At 41.8% G+C, this 18,359-nt stretch overlaps 1 protein-coding gene across 1 annotated transcript; it reads left to right on the forward strand.

The window, feature by feature from the left end:
* Nucleotides 1-826: 826 nt before the first annotated feature.
* Nucleotides 827-16,897, forward strand: LOC103609307 (amphiphysin-like; the record flags this gene model as incomplete). Its single annotated transcript, XM_008593648.1, has 4 exons — nucleotides 827-1,036; nucleotides 2,615-2,863; nucleotides 4,717-4,818; nucleotides 15,705-16,897. Coding segments are annotated over 4 exons (669 nt in total), but the record flags the coding sequence as incomplete, so codon positions are not given.
* Between the last annotated feature and the right edge of the window lie 1,462 nt (nucleotides 16,898-18,359).

Here is an 18,359-nt window from a genome sequence, read left to right on the forward strand (position 1 = left end):
TGGAGTCTTGTAAAAGAGTTGGACTCCATACCAATTTGTTCAAAACTAAGACTTCCGATTGCAGTCTTGTTATTTCATTATTACAAGTTTTAAGTACTACTTAAAACTCTTCTTTTGACTGAGTTCCCAATCTTAGAAACAAAATTCTCATTTTTTCTGTATTTTGATCGTTCCAGTAAATATCAAAATCTGATTTTGGCATTTTGCTAGCCAACACATAGCTCTACAGATATTTGGAGTGTTATAATGCATATTTGACACCAAAAATTATTTTCCCTTCATTCTTAAGAGTTCTCATTAAGAATGCTCCCTTAATTATTTTCCCCCTGTGAAAGTGATCGGAGGCTTCCCCATGAAGATTTTAAAGTTTATACTGAAATGCAAGTTTTCTAAATTCTGACTTTGTGTGATAAGGATGTTTTTCTTATGTGTCTTTCTTCCATGACCCAGGAATTGGGTCCAGGCTCCTACCATCTTGTGGCTCAGATGTCCCTGAAGGCCTTGTTTGTTACAGACCATCCACACCTTGAAAGCCCTGTCTCAGAATAGCGTTTGTCACTTGCATTCAAATTTCATTTGCTGCACCTGGCTGCACAGGAAGCTGAGGAATGTGGAATTGTTGGGTATTCAGGAGGAAGAGAAGTCAGAGTTTTGATGAACAGAGGGCAGACTCTGCTGTACCTGAATCCTGGGATTCAGTACATCACAAAGCAAGCTCCGAAATCTGTTGAGCCTCAGCAGAGGGGAGAGAAGTGCATGGGCTGAGTTTGATGCTTAGCTGAGGCCCATGGAGATAGACATGACCTGTTTGGTTTCTGCCTTGTAGATGATACCTGGAACTGGTGCTGATATGGCTGTTGGAACCATGGTGTCTGTGGCCGAGGACGGCCCAGTGGAGGAAGCAGAGGCAGATGAGGCAGCGCTCCCTGCTGGGGGAGGAGGAAGCTTAGAGGAAGCCAAAACTGATGCTGAAACCAGCGAGGCTGCAGATGGTGACAGACCTCAACCAGAAGAGATGGAAGCAGCAGGGCCCCAGGTGAGTGTCCTAGTGAAGGGATCTGCTGGGGAGACAGCACTGGCTACACTGCTCTGTCTGTTGGTTAGTGGTGATGACTCTTTGGATATGGAATAGATTTGTAGCTATTTCGTGACTCCCACTATACCAAAAAAAAAAAAAAAAAAAAATGAGCTTCTCAGAAAGCTTCTCAGCAAGAGTGGTCCTGTCCCTCTCAATGTCAGCACTGTGAGGTTCCATGCAGGGCCCCCAGTGCCTGAGGCCAACTGGACCTAAGCAAAGAAAGGGGAAAAGAAAACTATGGAACAAAGGGATGGAGGAAGGGATGAAGCACAGACGAGGAAAAGGATGAGAATGGAGGGAGGAAAAAGAAAGGCCATTGTAAGATCAAGTGGGAAGATGCCCGTAAAGTGCTGAGCCCAGTGCCAGGCACCTGGTGAGAAGTCAGTGTCAGTAGTGAAATGCCGTCACTGTCGCTGCTGGTTTGAGGTGGGGTTATTACTGGAGTGCCCGAGTGCACCACCAGGCTGCTTTCACAAAGAGCCTGTTGCTGCGTTGCACGGACCATCAAGCATGGAGTGAAGTTGCAGCCGGCCCAGCTCTCCATGCTTGCAGCACCTTCAGCAGCAACACACCCCAGGTTCTCTGTCTAGGGGGGCCTCAAACCAAAGCACCTGCACCCCGCTGTTTGTTTCTTTCATATTCTGGAAGGTAACATTAGGAGTGGCTTATTGGTGTGCTTTCTTTTTCACTGATGATTTTACTCACAATCAATTTCCAGATACCTCTCCGAGGATATTTAAAGCTTGAAATAGAATTGTCCCTTTCACCCCATCTAGTAAAACAGCAGATGACAGTGGCATTTGGAGTACTAACTCAGAGGAATATTGCATTTCTTGCCTTAGATTTCTTTGTCACAGTGCAGGAGTGTTTTTGTATTGTTTTTATGTTGTGGCAAGAGGGTATTGTTTTCTCTGAACTGAAGAATGGACGTGCGCGTGTCTACTGAGAGCCGTGGGAACGTAGAGGAGACCTGTGAGCGGTGCGTGTCTGCAGATGCCCTGTGCTGATGCAGCGCGCCCCTTGCTCCTCTTTGCACAGCACTTGAGAGAGAGGTCCTGATCTTTTGGTTCTGCCCCTGACAGTAGAGCCCTGGGTGGGACAGTGGGCACTGTAGTCCTTGAGCAGTGACTGTGGTGTGTGCTCTAATGACAACCACAAGCCGGACCAGGGGGCTCTGTACCAGCCAGGAGGGGTGCAGGCCATTCGGGAGGCCGTGGGACTCTGGGGAAGATCCCGGGAGGTGTGCAGTGGGACCAGAAGGGACTGTGCCTCGTGCGTTCCCTTCCAGAACTGACCCCTCCCTCAAGACTTGGCCTCCCCCACTGTCCCCTGTCCTTCTTCCCACTGTGCACCCAAACCTGCTCTTACCAAACTGCTGGACTGTTCAAGGATCCAGAAATGAGTCCCACTAAGGGTTTAGTCCCCAGGAGAGACAGAAGGGAGGCCGTGCGACAAGAAGGCCCCAAGGTGCAAGGCAGAACACAGCCCAGGCAGGTCCTGGAGAATCACAAGTCAGTGTCACCCCTTTCCCTCCAGGACAAGGTCATCCCCTGTGTCATCATAGAGCCTGCCTCCAACAACGAAGGGGAGGGAGAGCACGAGACCAGCACAGGTGCAGAGCCCCAGGAGGCCACCGAGGACGCGGCTGCCCCAGGACCCAGCGAGTCTCCGGCGCCGGCCTCGGAGCAGAAGCCGCCGGAGGAGCCTCAGCCCGTGGGGGCCACCGAGCCACCTGTGCCCGCAGAGGAGGCCACACAGCCTGTGCCCCCCGGCTTCCTCTACAAGGTGCTTTCGTGCTTTTGATCCCGTGGCCTTTGTCCTTTCTTTGCTTTGGGTCCCTTTGGCTCACACCTTTGGTTTTCCAATGATTACTTCTCCTTCGTGCATGTATTCTTTGCCTGAACTGCTTTCCCTTCGCCCCAAGATCACCTTGGAAAGTGGCAGGATTTCATTGCTGCTGGGCCAGCAGGAGCTGCAGTGACACCTTGCCGTAGCTTCACAGAGAATAATTAAGGGAAGTTTCTCCCAGGAGAAGTGGTTTGCACCGGCTGGTGAATGGGACATGGCTCTGTGCCCCGGGCCCTGGAGCCTGCTCAGCCTGGCTCAGGCCTGACCTTCAAGTCACGGTCACCAGCTCTTCTGGGACTGGGCTTGCTCTTCTCAGGGGTGGAACTGTGACCACTCAAGCAGTGCTGGCACCTCCCACAGGGCATGACACCAAGAAGGCAGCCAGTAGATAAGGACAAAAATAAGTGAATTAAATAGATTAATGGGTTTCTATGAAAAGGAAGAGAAAAAGAAAATTAATGGGAAGAGGGTTTTTTTTATTAAAGCTCTGAGAGGCTACTTGGAGCCTTCACAAACTAAAGGGTGCTGACCAAAAAACCCAGTAAATTCCCAGAAGCACTGGTATAAGCCAAGCGTTAAAGGCAGATAGTGCACCCAAATAGAATCTGATGAGGAATTTTAAGTCCTACAATTTGATTTTACATTTCAAAATTCAGCTGTTTTTCTTTTTAAAAGTGTTAAGTTTGAGTGTGTTCATGGGGCAGGCTTGGAGAGCTGTAGTCATTCTCTCTGTCCATCACAAAGTAACTGCTACTTTGCTGCCTCACATGGGGACAGGGTGGCTCTGATGGCTTTATGAATTAATTAATGTGGAGGGAAAAATGAAGCCTGTGCGTTGGGGGTTGTATCCTGCGTGGTGTTGTAGCTGGAGCGCAGGCAGTCAGGGAAGCCACGTGCCAGGCAGGGCCATGGCTTGCTGGGCCCCCTACCTCCTCACTAACTGTCCTGGGACCTAAGGCTCATGGCTCAATCCCTCTCTCCGGGCATCAGTTTTCTCACCAGATGAATTAATTTTGGGATAACATAGTCCTTTCCAGCTCTGTGCAGAATACACATCTTAAAAGCAGATTGTTTAATCTCAGGGGTGGAGTTGAAGACAAGGACATGGAGAAGTGAAACTGGCCATGACTGTGTAGTGGTTCAAGCTGGGGGACCGGTGCATGGGGCTCATTATGTTATTTCTGCTTTTGTTTTTTTAATTTTCTATAACAAAAGTTTAAAGAAGTCTTTTTCTAAAAAGGGAAAGAAAAGGACTAGGTTGCCATGGTATAAAGGGTAGGACAGGAAAGGGAGGAAGTTTATTTACAAAGACATTGATGACAGAGTTTATTTAAGTAGTAATTCGTGTATAACGTGCAAGTGATGGTTTTCCCGATTATTAATTATTTGACAGAAGCTGGGGTAGAGAAACTTTCAGCTACGCATTTTTAGTTCATTTTTAGTTCAACAGCAGCAGTGATAATCAAATACAAATTTCTTTAAAAATGGGATGAATTAAATTGTAATTAATATAATACCTTTAGCTATTGCAGAGGGCATGCATTACTAAATATACATGCAGGTGGCCTCATAACAGCCAAAAGAATGGGGTATAAAGTAAACAGAATAGGATTTCCTTTCTCTTTTTAGAGGCCTCTCCTTCCTTGGGGTGTGATATGTATCTTCATCTTTTTATTGAGCTTGGAGAATGTTTCTGAGAGTGCCTGCTGATAATCTGGCTGATAATCCATGATTTTATGTTTCCTTCTTTTCTTTCTAAAATTAATCAAATCTTTTAAAATCTTTTGCAGGTGGAAACACTGCATGATTTTGAGGCAGCAAATTCTGATGAACTTACCTTACAGAGAGGTGACGTGGTGCTGGTGGTCCCCTCGGATTCCGAAGCTGACCAGGTAAAGGAGGAGACAGGAAGATGGTTCAGCCTTGTTTGGCTTTTCCTGAGGGTCACTTGGATGCACTGATGTCCTGAAGATATTTCCATTTTCTGAAATGCATCAATCCCTACATCATTAATTTGATTTTTAGGACACCCTTGGGGGATGTAACTTCTTATCATGTAACTTCTTTGTAGGGGTGTTATCTTTGTAACACCAGACTTCAGGAAATGCAGGCACTATTCATGTGAAAAAGTCCTCTTCAAAAGCAGTTGCCTCTGGGGATGTGAAGGTTGATTGGGAAGAACCTGGGAGACCTTCTGGGGTGATGGAAATACTTTATATCTTTATAGGTTGCACATGTATATGTGTTTGTCAAAACTCATTGAATTGTACACATAACACAGACCCCTTGAGCCCGTTCACAAACCCTTCACACACAGTTCTATGAGGTAGGTAACCAGCAAAAAGGTCCTTGGAGCCTTGGTTAAAGAAGGAATAGTCTTTCTTCAGCACACACACATGTCTAAGAGTTAAACAGTCCAAAGGAGAAATTCAGAAACTCAACTGCTACCGGCAAAGTCCAAAGAAAAAACGAGCAGCTGCCAGCAGAGTAAACATGTTCTATTTTTAGACACAAGCTCTGCTGGCCAGCTTCTGCTTCACAAACTCAAGAACACACAATAGCAACAAAACTAAAAAGATACATTGGTGCACATGCACACTAACTCCACCCACACAGCTTTTTTACAAGAAATGTGCTGCTCAGCCCCCAACCAGACCTGAGCTGAGGGAACCTGACTGAATTATCCTATTTTCCCCACAATCCACCCCTTTAGGGTCCCTCGCCATACAATATACATGTTAAAAATCTTCTGCAATGTTCCCTTAGTGAGGATAAATTTTATTTATACAACCTATTTACTTATACAGCCTTTTATTTATACAATCTATTTTCTGTTTGATATGGTTTAAGGCTTGTCCTATAGTTCTGTCCTTTAGTCACACATGTCTGGTTAGTGGTCATCATTGGTATGATTTTCCATGGGAATCTTGTAGTCATACTGATGTGAAGTTCAGTACATATTCAGTAGATGATCACGCCAACGTACGTATGTACCCAGTCGACTCTGGTGCAATGCCTGCAGCCAGAACACTATGGGTGAAAAGACAGAAGGTTTATTGGTACCAATAGGGAAAGTTCTCACCCCTCTGGTAAGATACATGCCAGTTTGCCATCCTGAGAAAGGATGGTTGCAGGAATAAGTATTTTACCTGGTTTATGATACCATACTTTATCTGCTAACACTATGGGGTCTATAGGTTCTACATGTAACAGTATAGGGGAACTCATAATTGGCCATACAAACAGAAGACCAGTAACTCTCTGACTTTGGCGGTGGTCCCACATAATCCACCTGCTCCTGTGTCAGGGGCACTCTCTCATGAGTTATCTGCCCATCAGAGGCACCCATCTGCTCATCAGGAGCACATCTGCCCATCAGGGGCATTTTTTCTCGGGTTTATGTGGTACCCAGTGAGCCATTGACCACCCAGTCTTGCAGCTAGGTGCATTGCTGCATTCTCCAATGTAGCCACCCAGCTACATCCGCTGCTGGGGCTCTCTCCAGCCACCTACCTTAGCCAGCACATCAGCTTCATCATTGCCAATTCAACATGAGGACTCCAGCTCTCATCTGCCTCCCCAAATGAGCACCTTGGCCTGCTCCTTAATTGAAATGGAACAGTTCATCCACCTCCTTGGGAGCAAACAAAAAAATCTTTAAAATCCACTGAACATACCTTGCTACTTTTTTCCAGACATTTAATGAAATGCTGTTCAGGGCACAATTGCTTCCACAAGGCAAACAGAACTGCATTTGGCTGCTGGTCAGTTTTCTTGCTATCAACCCCTGCTGCAAGCAAGTCAAGCTACATCTGCTTATGGCTAGTCTTGCTTGGTCCCTTTGGGATAATATCCCGAGTATTCCTTGGGGGTTTGGTCTTAACCACCTTCCAGACCCCTTTTGCTTGTCTCCTATCCTCTACTTCACCCAAGCTGGCTCTCATGGTTGTTACCTCATGTATAGGATGACTAATGTATGGGGCCACTATGACCATCAGTGACCCAGAGGACATTGACGGGGCATTTCGCAGCACTATGTCTCTCATGCTGCCTATAAAGTTTTCATCATCTGGGCCATGAGTGTTCACATTAAACATGGACCGCCACATCCCCTGCTTTCAAATTATTTGAATTAACTCAACATATTTTTGCCATTTACTAAAAATCTTGGGAAGTTCTCCAGCATTTGCACATGTGGCTCAGGCACCTGCACTCACCCATTCCATTAAGGAGTGATTCCCTGGCCCTTGTGCATGTCTGTGGCTATTCTGTAGCCACTGCCTCAGGGACAGGTGCATGGTGATGGAGGCCAATTTTTCCATCTCCTCACCAGAGCATATCACACTATCCACCCCTAGGTCCCATAACCACAACAGCCAAGCAGCCAGGTGCCAAAACTGTCTCCCCAAGTCAACTAATTCAACCTGGGTATGTGGGACATAGGTGGTAGATTGAGTCACCTGTGGATTTCCCACTGGTTGCCTGCCTGGTCCTATGGGCTGCTTGTGCTTCATTTTCTAATGCACAACAAGTCATACCTAGGGATGCACAGTCTCCCCCAACTCACCACTGGGTTCGTCATCTTCCCTGGTGTGAGAATCTGGAGTGGCCAGTCACTGCATGTCATTCTCCAGGACATTCATCCATGCTTCCAACAACCCTGCTTTCTTCTTCAGGTCTTGATCAGTTTGCAGCACAGTGAGCAGCAGCCAGGCTCTGGTCAGCAGAAAAGTGGCCACTGGGCAGCACACAGTCAAGGACAGCCACATTTCCTCCCCCTCCCAAGAGGTTTTCCACTGTAGTGCCTGGTCTATGCTGACTTGCAGTGCAGTGAGCAGCAACCCCAACCCGGTCAACAGGAAAGTGGCCATGGGGCACAACATGTTCAAAAGTAGCCACATTTCTTCTTTCTCCAAGGGCTTCTTGTCTCCTGTACCTGCTCAGAATCCTGCCAACTACGCCAATTGTAGAGCTAGGGCTGGTTCTGGAGCTCACAGACCCCTCAAGCCTGTTCACAAACTCTTTACATGCAGGTCTATGAGCTAGGTAACTGGCAAAAAGGTCCTTGGAGCCTTGGTTGAAGAAGGAATAGTCTTTATGCAGCACACACATGTCTAAGAGTTAAACAGTCCAAAGGAGAAACTCAGAAACTCAACTGCTCCTGGCAAAGTCCAAAGAAAACCTGAGCATCTGCCAGCAGAGTAAACATGCTCTATTTTTAGATGTGAGCTCTGCCGGCCAGCTTCTGCTTCACAAACTCAAGAACGCACAATAGCAACAAAACTAAAAAGATACACTGGTGCATATGTGCACTAACTCCACCCGCACAACTTTTTTACAAGAAATGTGCTGCTTGGCCCCCATGAGCCAAGGGAGCCTGACTAAATTATCCTGTTTTCCCCACACACAGACTGATTGGATTAAAAAGCTAGAATATGCTTTCTTCAAGAGACCCACCTCACCTGTAGAGACACATATAGACTAAAAGTGAAGGGATGGAAAAAGATATACCATACAAATGGAAACCAAAAACGAGCAGGAGTAGCTATTCTTCTATCAGACAAATAGACTTTAAGCCAAAAAAAACCATAAAGACAAAGAAGGCCATTATACAATGATAAAGGGATCTATCCAGCTAGAAGACATAACAATCATAAACATGTATGCACCCAATACTGGAGCATCCAGATATATAAAGCAAACACTCTTAGACTTAAAGAAAGGAATAGGACCTAATACTTTAATATTGAATGATCTGAACATCTCTCTCAGTATGGGACAGGTCTTCCAGACAACAAGTCAATAAAGAGACACGGGATTTAGTTTACACCCTAGACCAACTGGACTTGGCAGATATATACAGAACATTTCACCCAACGGCTAAAGAATACACTTTCTTCTCATCAGCTCATGGTACATTCTCCAGGATAGACCACGTATTAGGTCACAAATCTAGTCTCAGCAAATTTTAAAAAATTGAAATTATTCCAAGTATCTTTTCAGACCACAATGGACTAAAACTGGAGATAAACAATAAGCAAATCGCTGGAAGCTATACAAATACATGGAAACTAAATAATAATAGAATGATGTATGGGTCCAAGAAGAAATTAAACAGGAAATCAAAAAATTTCTAGAAACTAATGAAAATAAAGATACATCATACCAAAACCTGTGGGATACTACAAAAGCAGTACTAAGTGGCAAATTAATTGCAATAAATGCTTATATCAAAAGAATGGAAAAACTTCAAATAAATGACCTAACACTATGCCTCAAAGAGCTTGAAAAACAACAACAATCCAAACCTAAAGGTAGTAGATGGAAAGAAATAATTAAGATCAGACCAGTAAAATGAAATAGAGACCCCCCAAAACAATAGAAAAGATCAACAAAAAAGTTGGTTTTTTGAGAAGATAAATAAAATAGACAAACCATTAGCTAGACTAACAAAAAGAAGAAGGAAGAAGACCCAAATGACAAAAATCAGAAATGAAAAGAGAGACATTACAACTGAAACCACAGAAATACAAAGAATCATTAGAGACTATTATAAACAACTGTATGACAACAAATATGAAAATCTGGAAGATATGGATAAGTTTCTAGACACATATAAACTACCAAGACTGAACCAAGAAGAGACAGAGAAAACCTGAACAGACTAATAACAAGCAAGGAGATTAAAGTGGTAATCAGCAATCTTTCAACAAAATAAAGTCTGGGTCCAGATGGTTATACAGCTGAATTCTATCAAACTTTTAAAGAGGAGTTAATACCAATTCTCCTCAAACTATTCTAAACAATTGAAACAGACACTGCTCTCCCAAACTCATTATATGAGACCAACATAACTCTGATGCCAAAACCAGATAAAGACACAAGAAAAGAAAATTATAGGCCAATATCTTTGATGAACCTAGATGCTAAAATGCTTAACAAAATATTAGCAATCAAAATACAGCAACATATTTTAAAAATTATACACTATGCTCAAGGGGGATTAATCCCAGGAATGCAAGGATGGTTTAACATATGAAAGTCAATAAATGTGATACATCACATCAACAAACTCAAGGACAAAGACCATATGATCATCTCAATAGATGATGAAAAAGCAGTTGACAAAATCAACATGGCTTCATGATAAAGACTCTCAACAAATTAGGTATAGAGAGAAAATATCTCAACATAATAAAAGCCATTTATGACAAGCCCACCACCAGTATCATTCTGAATGGGGAGAAATTGAAGGCCTTTCCTGTAAGGACAGGAACAAGACAAGGATGCCCACTCTCACCACTTCTATTTAACCTAGTACTAGAGGTACTAGCCAGAGTAATCAGGCAAGAGAAGGAAATAAAGGGAATCCAGATTCAAAAAGATGAAGTCAAACTTTCTCTATTTATAGATGACATGATACTATATATATAGAAAAATCTAAAGAATTTATCAAAAAACTAGAGCTGGTTAATAACTTCAGTAATGTTGCAGGATACAAAATAAATACCCCCAAATCAGTAGCATTCACATATTCAAATAATGAGTTAATGGAAAGAGAAATCAAGAAAGTAAGTCCATTCACAATTGTCATGAAAAAAATAAGATATCTAGGGATCAATTTAACCAAGGAGGTGAAAGACCTCTACAATGAGAACTACAAAACACTTTTGAAAGAAATTAAAGAAGACAGAAAAAGATGGAAAGATATTCTGTGCTCTCAGATTGGAAGAATTAACATTGTGAAAATGTCTATACTACCCAAAGCGATCTACAGATTCAATGCAATCCCCATCAAAATACCAATGACATTCTTCACAGAAATGGGAAAAACAATCTTACTTTTCACATGGAAAAACAAAAGACCCCGAGTAGCCAAAGCAATCCTGAGCAGAACAAATAAACCTGGAGGCATAACACTACCTGACTACAAATTATGCTACAAAACTATTGTAATCCAAACACCATGGTACTCATATAAAAATAGGTATTTAGACCAGTGGAATAGAATTGAGAACCCAGAAATCACCCCTCAGGCTTACAACCATCTGATATTGAACAAAGGCAACAAAAATCTACATTGGGGAAAAGACTGCCTCTTCAGCAAGTGATGCTGGGAAAACTGGATATCCATATGCAAAAGAATGAAACTAGATATGCATCTCTCACCATACACTAAAAACAACTCAAAATAGATTAAAGACTTAAATATAAGACCTAAAACTGTAAAATTACTAAGGGAAAATATATATGAAACACTTCAGCAATTAGATCTGGGCACAGGCTTTATTAACATGAGCCTGAAAGCACAAGCAGCAAAAGAAAAAATAAACAAATGGGACTATATCAAACTAAAAAGTTTCTGCACAGCAAAAGAAACAATCAGCAGAGTGAAAAGACTACCTATAGAGTGGGAGAAAAATTTTTCTAACTATGCATCCGACAAGGGACTAATATCCAGAATATACATAGAACTCAAGCAATCATACAGTAAAAAAAAAAAAAAAAAAAAAAAAATGACCCAATTAAAAAATGGGCAAAGGAGCTGAATAGACATTTTTCAAAGGCAGACATACAAATGGCCAAAAGATACATGAAAAATGCTCAACATCACTAGTCATCAGGGAAATGCAAATTAAAACCACATTGAGATACCATCTCACTCCTGTTAGACTGGCTGTAAACAAAAAGACGGTGAATAACAAATGCTGGCGAGGGTGTGGAGAGAAGGGAATGCTCCTGCACTGTTGGTGGGACTGTAAATTAGTACAACCACTAGGGAAAACAGTATGAAGGTTTCAGACAACTACAGATAGATCTTCCATACGATCTAGCAATCCATCTTCTTGGTATATACCCAGAGGAATGGAAATCGTCATGTTGAAGGGATAACTGCACTCCTGTGTTCATCACAGCTCTGTTTACAATAAGCAAGATATGGAACCAACCTAAATATCCATCGATGGATGATTGGATAAGGAAACTGTGGTATACATATACTATGGAATACTACTCTTCCATAAAAAATAATGAAATACTCCCATTTGTAACAACATGGATGAGCTTGGAGAAACATATTGAATGAAATAAGCAAAGCAAAGAGAGATAAATACTGCATGTGCTCACTCATGTAGGAGCTAAGAATGGAAGGAAGGAAAGACCACAGTAGTGCCATGGTCTTACAATGGGAGGGAACATTCCTAGTGCTACAAAGGGAAGGGCGGTAAGGGGGAGGGGGAGGGAGGTTGGGTGATAATTGGGCAGGGACACAGGATACAAATATAATTTCTGGTAATGTGTATTCCCCCAGTATGAATATGGCCCTCATATCATGGGCAGAAGGGGTGGCAATTAGCTTTGTATTTCATGGATATTCTATAAAATCAAATAAAATAAAAAGCAAAAAAATAAAAATATTTCAAACTGATCATTGATGCTATGTTTTAAGCCTAAGAAGATAAAAAAGAGGTTATATAAGTGTATAGAAGGAAAGAAATAACAAAAATAAATTCACAAATGAATGCAATAAAAAGACACACAATAGAGAAAATTAATAAAGCCAAAAATTGGTTCTTTGAAATGATGAATAAGATTATTAAAACCTTAAAAGACTCTTGAAGAAGAAAAGTGACAAAGCATCAGTTGCCTGTATGAGGCAGTGTCGACGTTTCTCCACACCTCGAAGGCATTAAAAATCTCATTGTGCAGACATATATTTTTGCATTAAGCACAAGTTATCTTTTAGTGAAATAAGGGGGACAAAAGCTAGTTTTTTATATTTACCAACATGCTTAACCATTTCCAGTGTTCTTCATTCCTCCCTATAAATCTGAGTTTCCTTCTGGTCCCATTTCCTTGAAAACTTCCCCCAGCAATTCCTGCAGTACTGATCTGCTGGCAACAAATCCGCTCAGTTTTTATCTGAAAGTGTCTTTGTTCATCTTCATTTTAAAAGATACTTCTGCTACAGAAAGAATTCTTAGTTGACTTTTTTTTTCTTTTTCAACCCTTTAAAGCTGTTGTTCCACTGTTTTCTGGTCTCTACTGTTCATAACTAGAAATCAGCTGTTGTTTTTTTAAGTTTTGTTTCTCCATATACTGTGTGACTTTCCCCGACTACTTTTAAGAATTTCTTTGTATCTTTGATTTTCATCAGGTTGACTACAATGTCTAAGTGTGTTGGGGTTTCCTTTTTTGTGGTTATCATACTTGGGGTTGACTGAGCTCCTTAGACTTGTAACCTGATGTTTTCCGCTATATTTGGAAAACTTTCAGCTTTTATTTCTTCAATTGTTTTCTGCCTCATTCTTTCTTCTCTTTTTCTGGGTTTCCAATTATACGTATGTTGGACTTCTTGATGTCTAGGACTCTGTTCTTTTTTTGTTCAATATTTATATCTGGTAGTCAGTTTGGATAATTTCTATGGGTCTGTCTTCAAGTACGGTGACCCTTTTTTCTGTCGCTTTGAATTTGTTGTTAAGCTTATCCAGTGACTTTTTCATTTTGGTTATTATATTTATGCAGTTCTATAATTTCCATGCTGTTCTTTAACATAGTTTCCTTTCTTTATTTCCCTTTTAGAATTTCAGTAGAAATCCTGAGGGGCATATCAAGGCCCCTATCTTGGTGAGATTCACACTCTAAACTCCGTCCCATCACCGTTGGCAGTGCTTTTTCTAGCCTTCCAGTTGTTGCTTTCCCCAGGGATCTTGGGAAAAAGTATCTCTGCATATTTTGGGACCCCCTGTGGCTCCCTCTTTTTCAAGATATCCCACTTAAATGTCCAGCTGCTCTGACAGCCTTAAACTCTATCCCAAGTGCCCTGCATCACATGGCCTGAGGATAATGCTCAGAGAAAAGCTGTATGAGGTTAGTTCTCACCAAGTTCAGTTTTCTGCTTTCAAGGGTTAAATATTCCCCCATTTCTGCCTGCTTGTAGTTGCTCTTTGTGCCTTCAAGTAGTTGTTATATATGTATATACAGCCCCATCATACCTACTCCATGATATATAAACATATTTTATATTATATGTTTTATAACAAATAGTTGCTTGTATATATAAACAGTTACATACATGTATACATATGTATCTGCAGACATCTAGAGACATGTGGTTGTTTTAGTGATTATAATTGTTGTGTGCAGAAGCATTTGTTTAATACAAGTTTTTCTGCCATTACTAAAACTGGAGATCCTTGTCTACCATATATTTTATGCAGTGAAATTTAATTGCCCATATTTTCCTCAGCATAAGGTATAGACTAATATTTTTCACTTTATGGTATTAGTTGTATTTCAGAATATATGTATTGGAATATATCTTGGTTATGGGTTTGTGGCTGTCCTTTACCTTTTTCTTTATTGAAACAGTTTTAAAATCCTTGACTGTACTTGGCTCCATTAAATTTTTTACTCAGTGTAAATAAAACCAAATATAGACACTTGTGGGGAGAAGAATGACATTTTATATGCTTAGTAGAGGTTTTAAAAATATTTAATAACCATCTTTTACTTTAAGTATATCTTTGTCCCTCACATAAATAACATCCTAATTTTTAAAAGGGTACTTTTCTTCATCAGCCTAGGATATTATCAGTTATTTTATTGAGTCATTTTTTTCCAAGTGATTTTTTTTTCTGCCTCCAGAAATTGTCCTGTCTTGTCTATATGGCAGCATCAATTTATGATCTCAGATTATACCAAAAGGGAATATATTCAGCTTCTTTATTTAATTTTGGGGAGCTTGTTTTATCTGATGTACTTGAACTATGTTGGGGATTGGCTTAAATTAAATGTGTCCACCCTTCATCTTAAGAGGACTCTCTTTCCTGTGCTGGTTAACACAATGAAAGTAGTCATCTCCCACTAGTTTCCCTTCATACAGTCTGTATGTCTCCAGTTGTTCCTTAATTCGACTTTTTCCAGCCAGTCTCTGCTTCTCTTCAGGAGGCCAATGGCAGACAGCAGCTCTGTTCTGCTCTAAGTGTCATCTCCCATTCTGTGTGGCCATGCATGGATGCATTCTTTAAGCTTTCTGTGGCTAAATCTCTTCATTTTTATGATGGCACTGCTATATGATAGACAAATGTTTATGAGGAATAATTTTAAAAGAATATGTGAATGTCTCCAACAAGAATACCATGACATCAAGCTGCTCTGTAGTTTATATAAACTTGAAAATATAGGTATTACGACAATGACAACAGCAGTAATATCAGGCAACACATGTCCAGCTTTTAGTATTTGATAAGTCCTACATAATGTGGTTTATCTGGGTTATCTGATGGAGTTGGGGGACAGAATTCTTTCTTATAACCAAGTGGCACTGGATGAAATACAAGACCTTCCATGGCCTTGTCAGCATTATATCCTAACCCAAGGGTCCCAAAGCCACTGATCCCCAGGATAGGTACTGTCCTTGTGCATGTAATGCTTTCACATGGTGTTCGTCTGTTTGCACTGGCTATAATGCTAATCCTTTCCCCTTCCTGCAGAAATCATATCATAATTCAGTTAATGTCAATTAACTATGCTTTCTTCAAAATCATAATATTAATCTTTATACATTACACATTAAATGAGTAATTTCAAGTGTTTTTTCTTTAGTTGTTTTCTTAATTCACAATTTATTTGGGATCGCAGCACACCAATTTACATGTAACATGACAGTCTCCTGCAGAACCACAGCACAAATGTAACAAATTATTTTATTCATTGTCGCAGTGTGGAATTTTCCAGTAGTTTGCTGGGCCCTGAAAGTCCTGTTGTTATCTTGCAGGACGCAGGCTGGCTGGTGGGAGTGAAGGAATCAGACTGGCTCCAGTACAGAGACCTTGCCACCTACAAGGGCCTCTTTCCAGAGAACTTCACCCGACGCTTGGATTAGAGCAACAAGTGTTGCAGAAAGAGCTCGGATACTGGGCTTTTAAACCTTTGTGAAAACCTGAAGAGTTCACCTTTGCTGTTATGCTCTTAACGATTTACAGACTGATGCCAGGCAAAGCTGTGGAAGACCTATCAATAGAGCATGAGTGCAAAAACTGTGAGGAGCAAAAGTAAATTAGGGGACAAGTCCTCTCTCACTCCCATGTTGTTGATAACAGGTTTGTGCTTTGTCTGAGCTGTGGAGACTCTTGTACTCGTACTTGATCCCGTCCCTCCAACTCTAAAGTAGCTTTCTCCAACCCAGACCTTAATTTCCCTGCACGCAGCTGAGAGGCTGCCCTGCAGCAGATGTGGTGATAGTACCAATTATCTCATGCCCCTGCCCAGGCGGGAGCCTGTGCTCTCTCCCTTTCAAGTTTACTGTGTTTGAAACTAGACTGCTGCAAAAGTTTTCAGTGTTTTTCTCCAACACACTTATATACATATGGACACACAGCCAGTTCATATGAGCTAGTTCCTGTGACTGCTGGGTCTGTGTGTATGTGGAAGGCTGCATACACACGGCTGCTCTCTTTCCATCATTGCTTTTCGCCACGTGAGTGTCACTGATACATGCATTGCTCTTCTTCTGTCTGGAAATACAGCTGCAGTTTTGCCTCTGGGCAAAACCAGCCATCCCATTGCCAAAACACTCAACGGTATCTGTGTGTGTCATGTGCAGTTTTCAGGGTGATGAATAGCATGTCCAAGCTGCTACTCTTTCTGAGAAAGCAGGGCTGGCGATCTAGCTGTCCAGCGGCTGTGGCTGGAGGTCGGCTAGTGCGATCAGCAGCTAAGTTGTCTTCACTTCTGCCTTTATGAGATGGGCTAGAAGATGGGGCATATTAATCCACCCCCAGAAGAACACTATAAAACAGCTCCTATATATTTCCACCTCTTTATATTTATGCAACTCGTCTTCACAGATCATCCTAAAATAAGATGCCTGATGTATGCTGTATCCACAAGTCACCTGTAACAATTATGTTTTCAGTGCTGTGTCATTCCAAATAAACCTCTGGTAACCTCCAACAATTATTACCCTAATTCCTTTTTATGAGTTTTTTTTTTTTTTTTTGACTCTCGTTCCAGTTGGAGGCTCTACTTGAAACAGTTTTTATTGGAGTTGTTATTTGTGCAGAAATGTGCTTGCTTGAACGGGGCTGTGCTCGCAGCCCACCTCACTTCCCCAGCTCCTGCCTTCCAGTCATTGCTGGGCACTCGGTGTTTTCTGATGTCCAGCCATCACTAGAGCACAAATAACGGCTGTGGATGGAGAGCCCTGAAAGGTGCCACTGTGGACGCCTGCTCCCTGCATCACTGACAGTCTTACAGCCTTCATAATCAGCGGTTTCTTCTCACGCCAGCTTCATTTTATGGTCATTTTTCTTTCTGGCATGTTTATGTTTGTGGCTACATAAAAAATTAGATCGGATGGAATAGAAGAGTCAATTCACTGGGCCATTGTTTCCAGAAGAGAATTCTTAGAACAAAAATCTTTCAATTGATTTCTACTCTTTTCTGCTGATGTAATTCTTTACACAATGTAGGCTGGCTTTGACTTGTTAAGTGTTAGTAGGGAAGCAGCTGTTATTGAGCTTTTCCCAGGGGCTAATTTATAGGGAAGCTGGGCCATCATGAATGCTAGTCTAGTGCAAGAAAAGCACCTGCCACTGCCCAGCAGTGTGACTGATGGTTCAGCAAGTGGAATGCAGCAATGTGAGATTTATAACAGCACACCATGTCTGACGTTGAGAGTGCACAGGATGTAAAGAACCAAGACTGAAAAATTAGTTCGAGTAATAAAATGCACCTAATGTTCTGCAAAGGTGATTGCCACACCTCCTGGAGCAGTTCTTCTGAACCTCTTCTCACACTGCCCAGTGTGGCTCTCACAGTGCATGGTTTGGCAAGACATGGCCAGAGAAGTTTAGCCCTGAACTTCCCAGATGAATGTTCCTAGATGAATCTAACAAGTTCTTCCAAAATGACATGTTTTACATTAGCTTATTTTGTCCTATTTTTTAAACGCCTTTGTATTTTTAACACTAAGTAAAAGTAACCAGACTCTTTGTTTCAGGAATTGCCCAGGTCCAAGAATCCCCAGTGCACTAAAAATGAACAGTACAGAGGTGTGGGGTGGGACAGTGCCCTTCTCCAGGAATGTCCTTGAATATACAGCAAACCTTCTCTGTTTCAGTGGATTTTCTAGCAGATGTGAGGGGTTTCAAGGACTTGCTGTGCTTACTAGTGTGGAGGTTCTTTCTACTTCCCTTCCTCAATTAGTCTAATTCACGTTCCCATGCCACCAACCCATCGTAAGCACATCACCTGGTCACTACTAGTAAGTCTGTAGCTACGTTTTATCACAAGTGGCCTTGATCTGGCCTGGGCCCTATCCCAGCCTCCTCTCCATGCGTTAAGGTTTGTCTTGCATCCCACTGGCACACGCACCTTCAAACAGCTGTGAGTCAGGTGAAGGAAGCCTGTGATGCTTGTTAAACCTACA

This window comes from Galeopterus variegatus, unplaced genomic scaffold, assembly GCF_000696425.1.
Source record: "Galeopterus variegatus unplaced genomic scaffold, G_variegatus-3.0.2 Scaffold9451, whole genome shotgun sequence".
In the NCBI taxonomy this organism is placed as follows: Eukaryota; Metazoa; Chordata; class Mammalia; order Dermoptera; family Cynocephalidae; genus Galeopterus; species Galeopterus variegatus.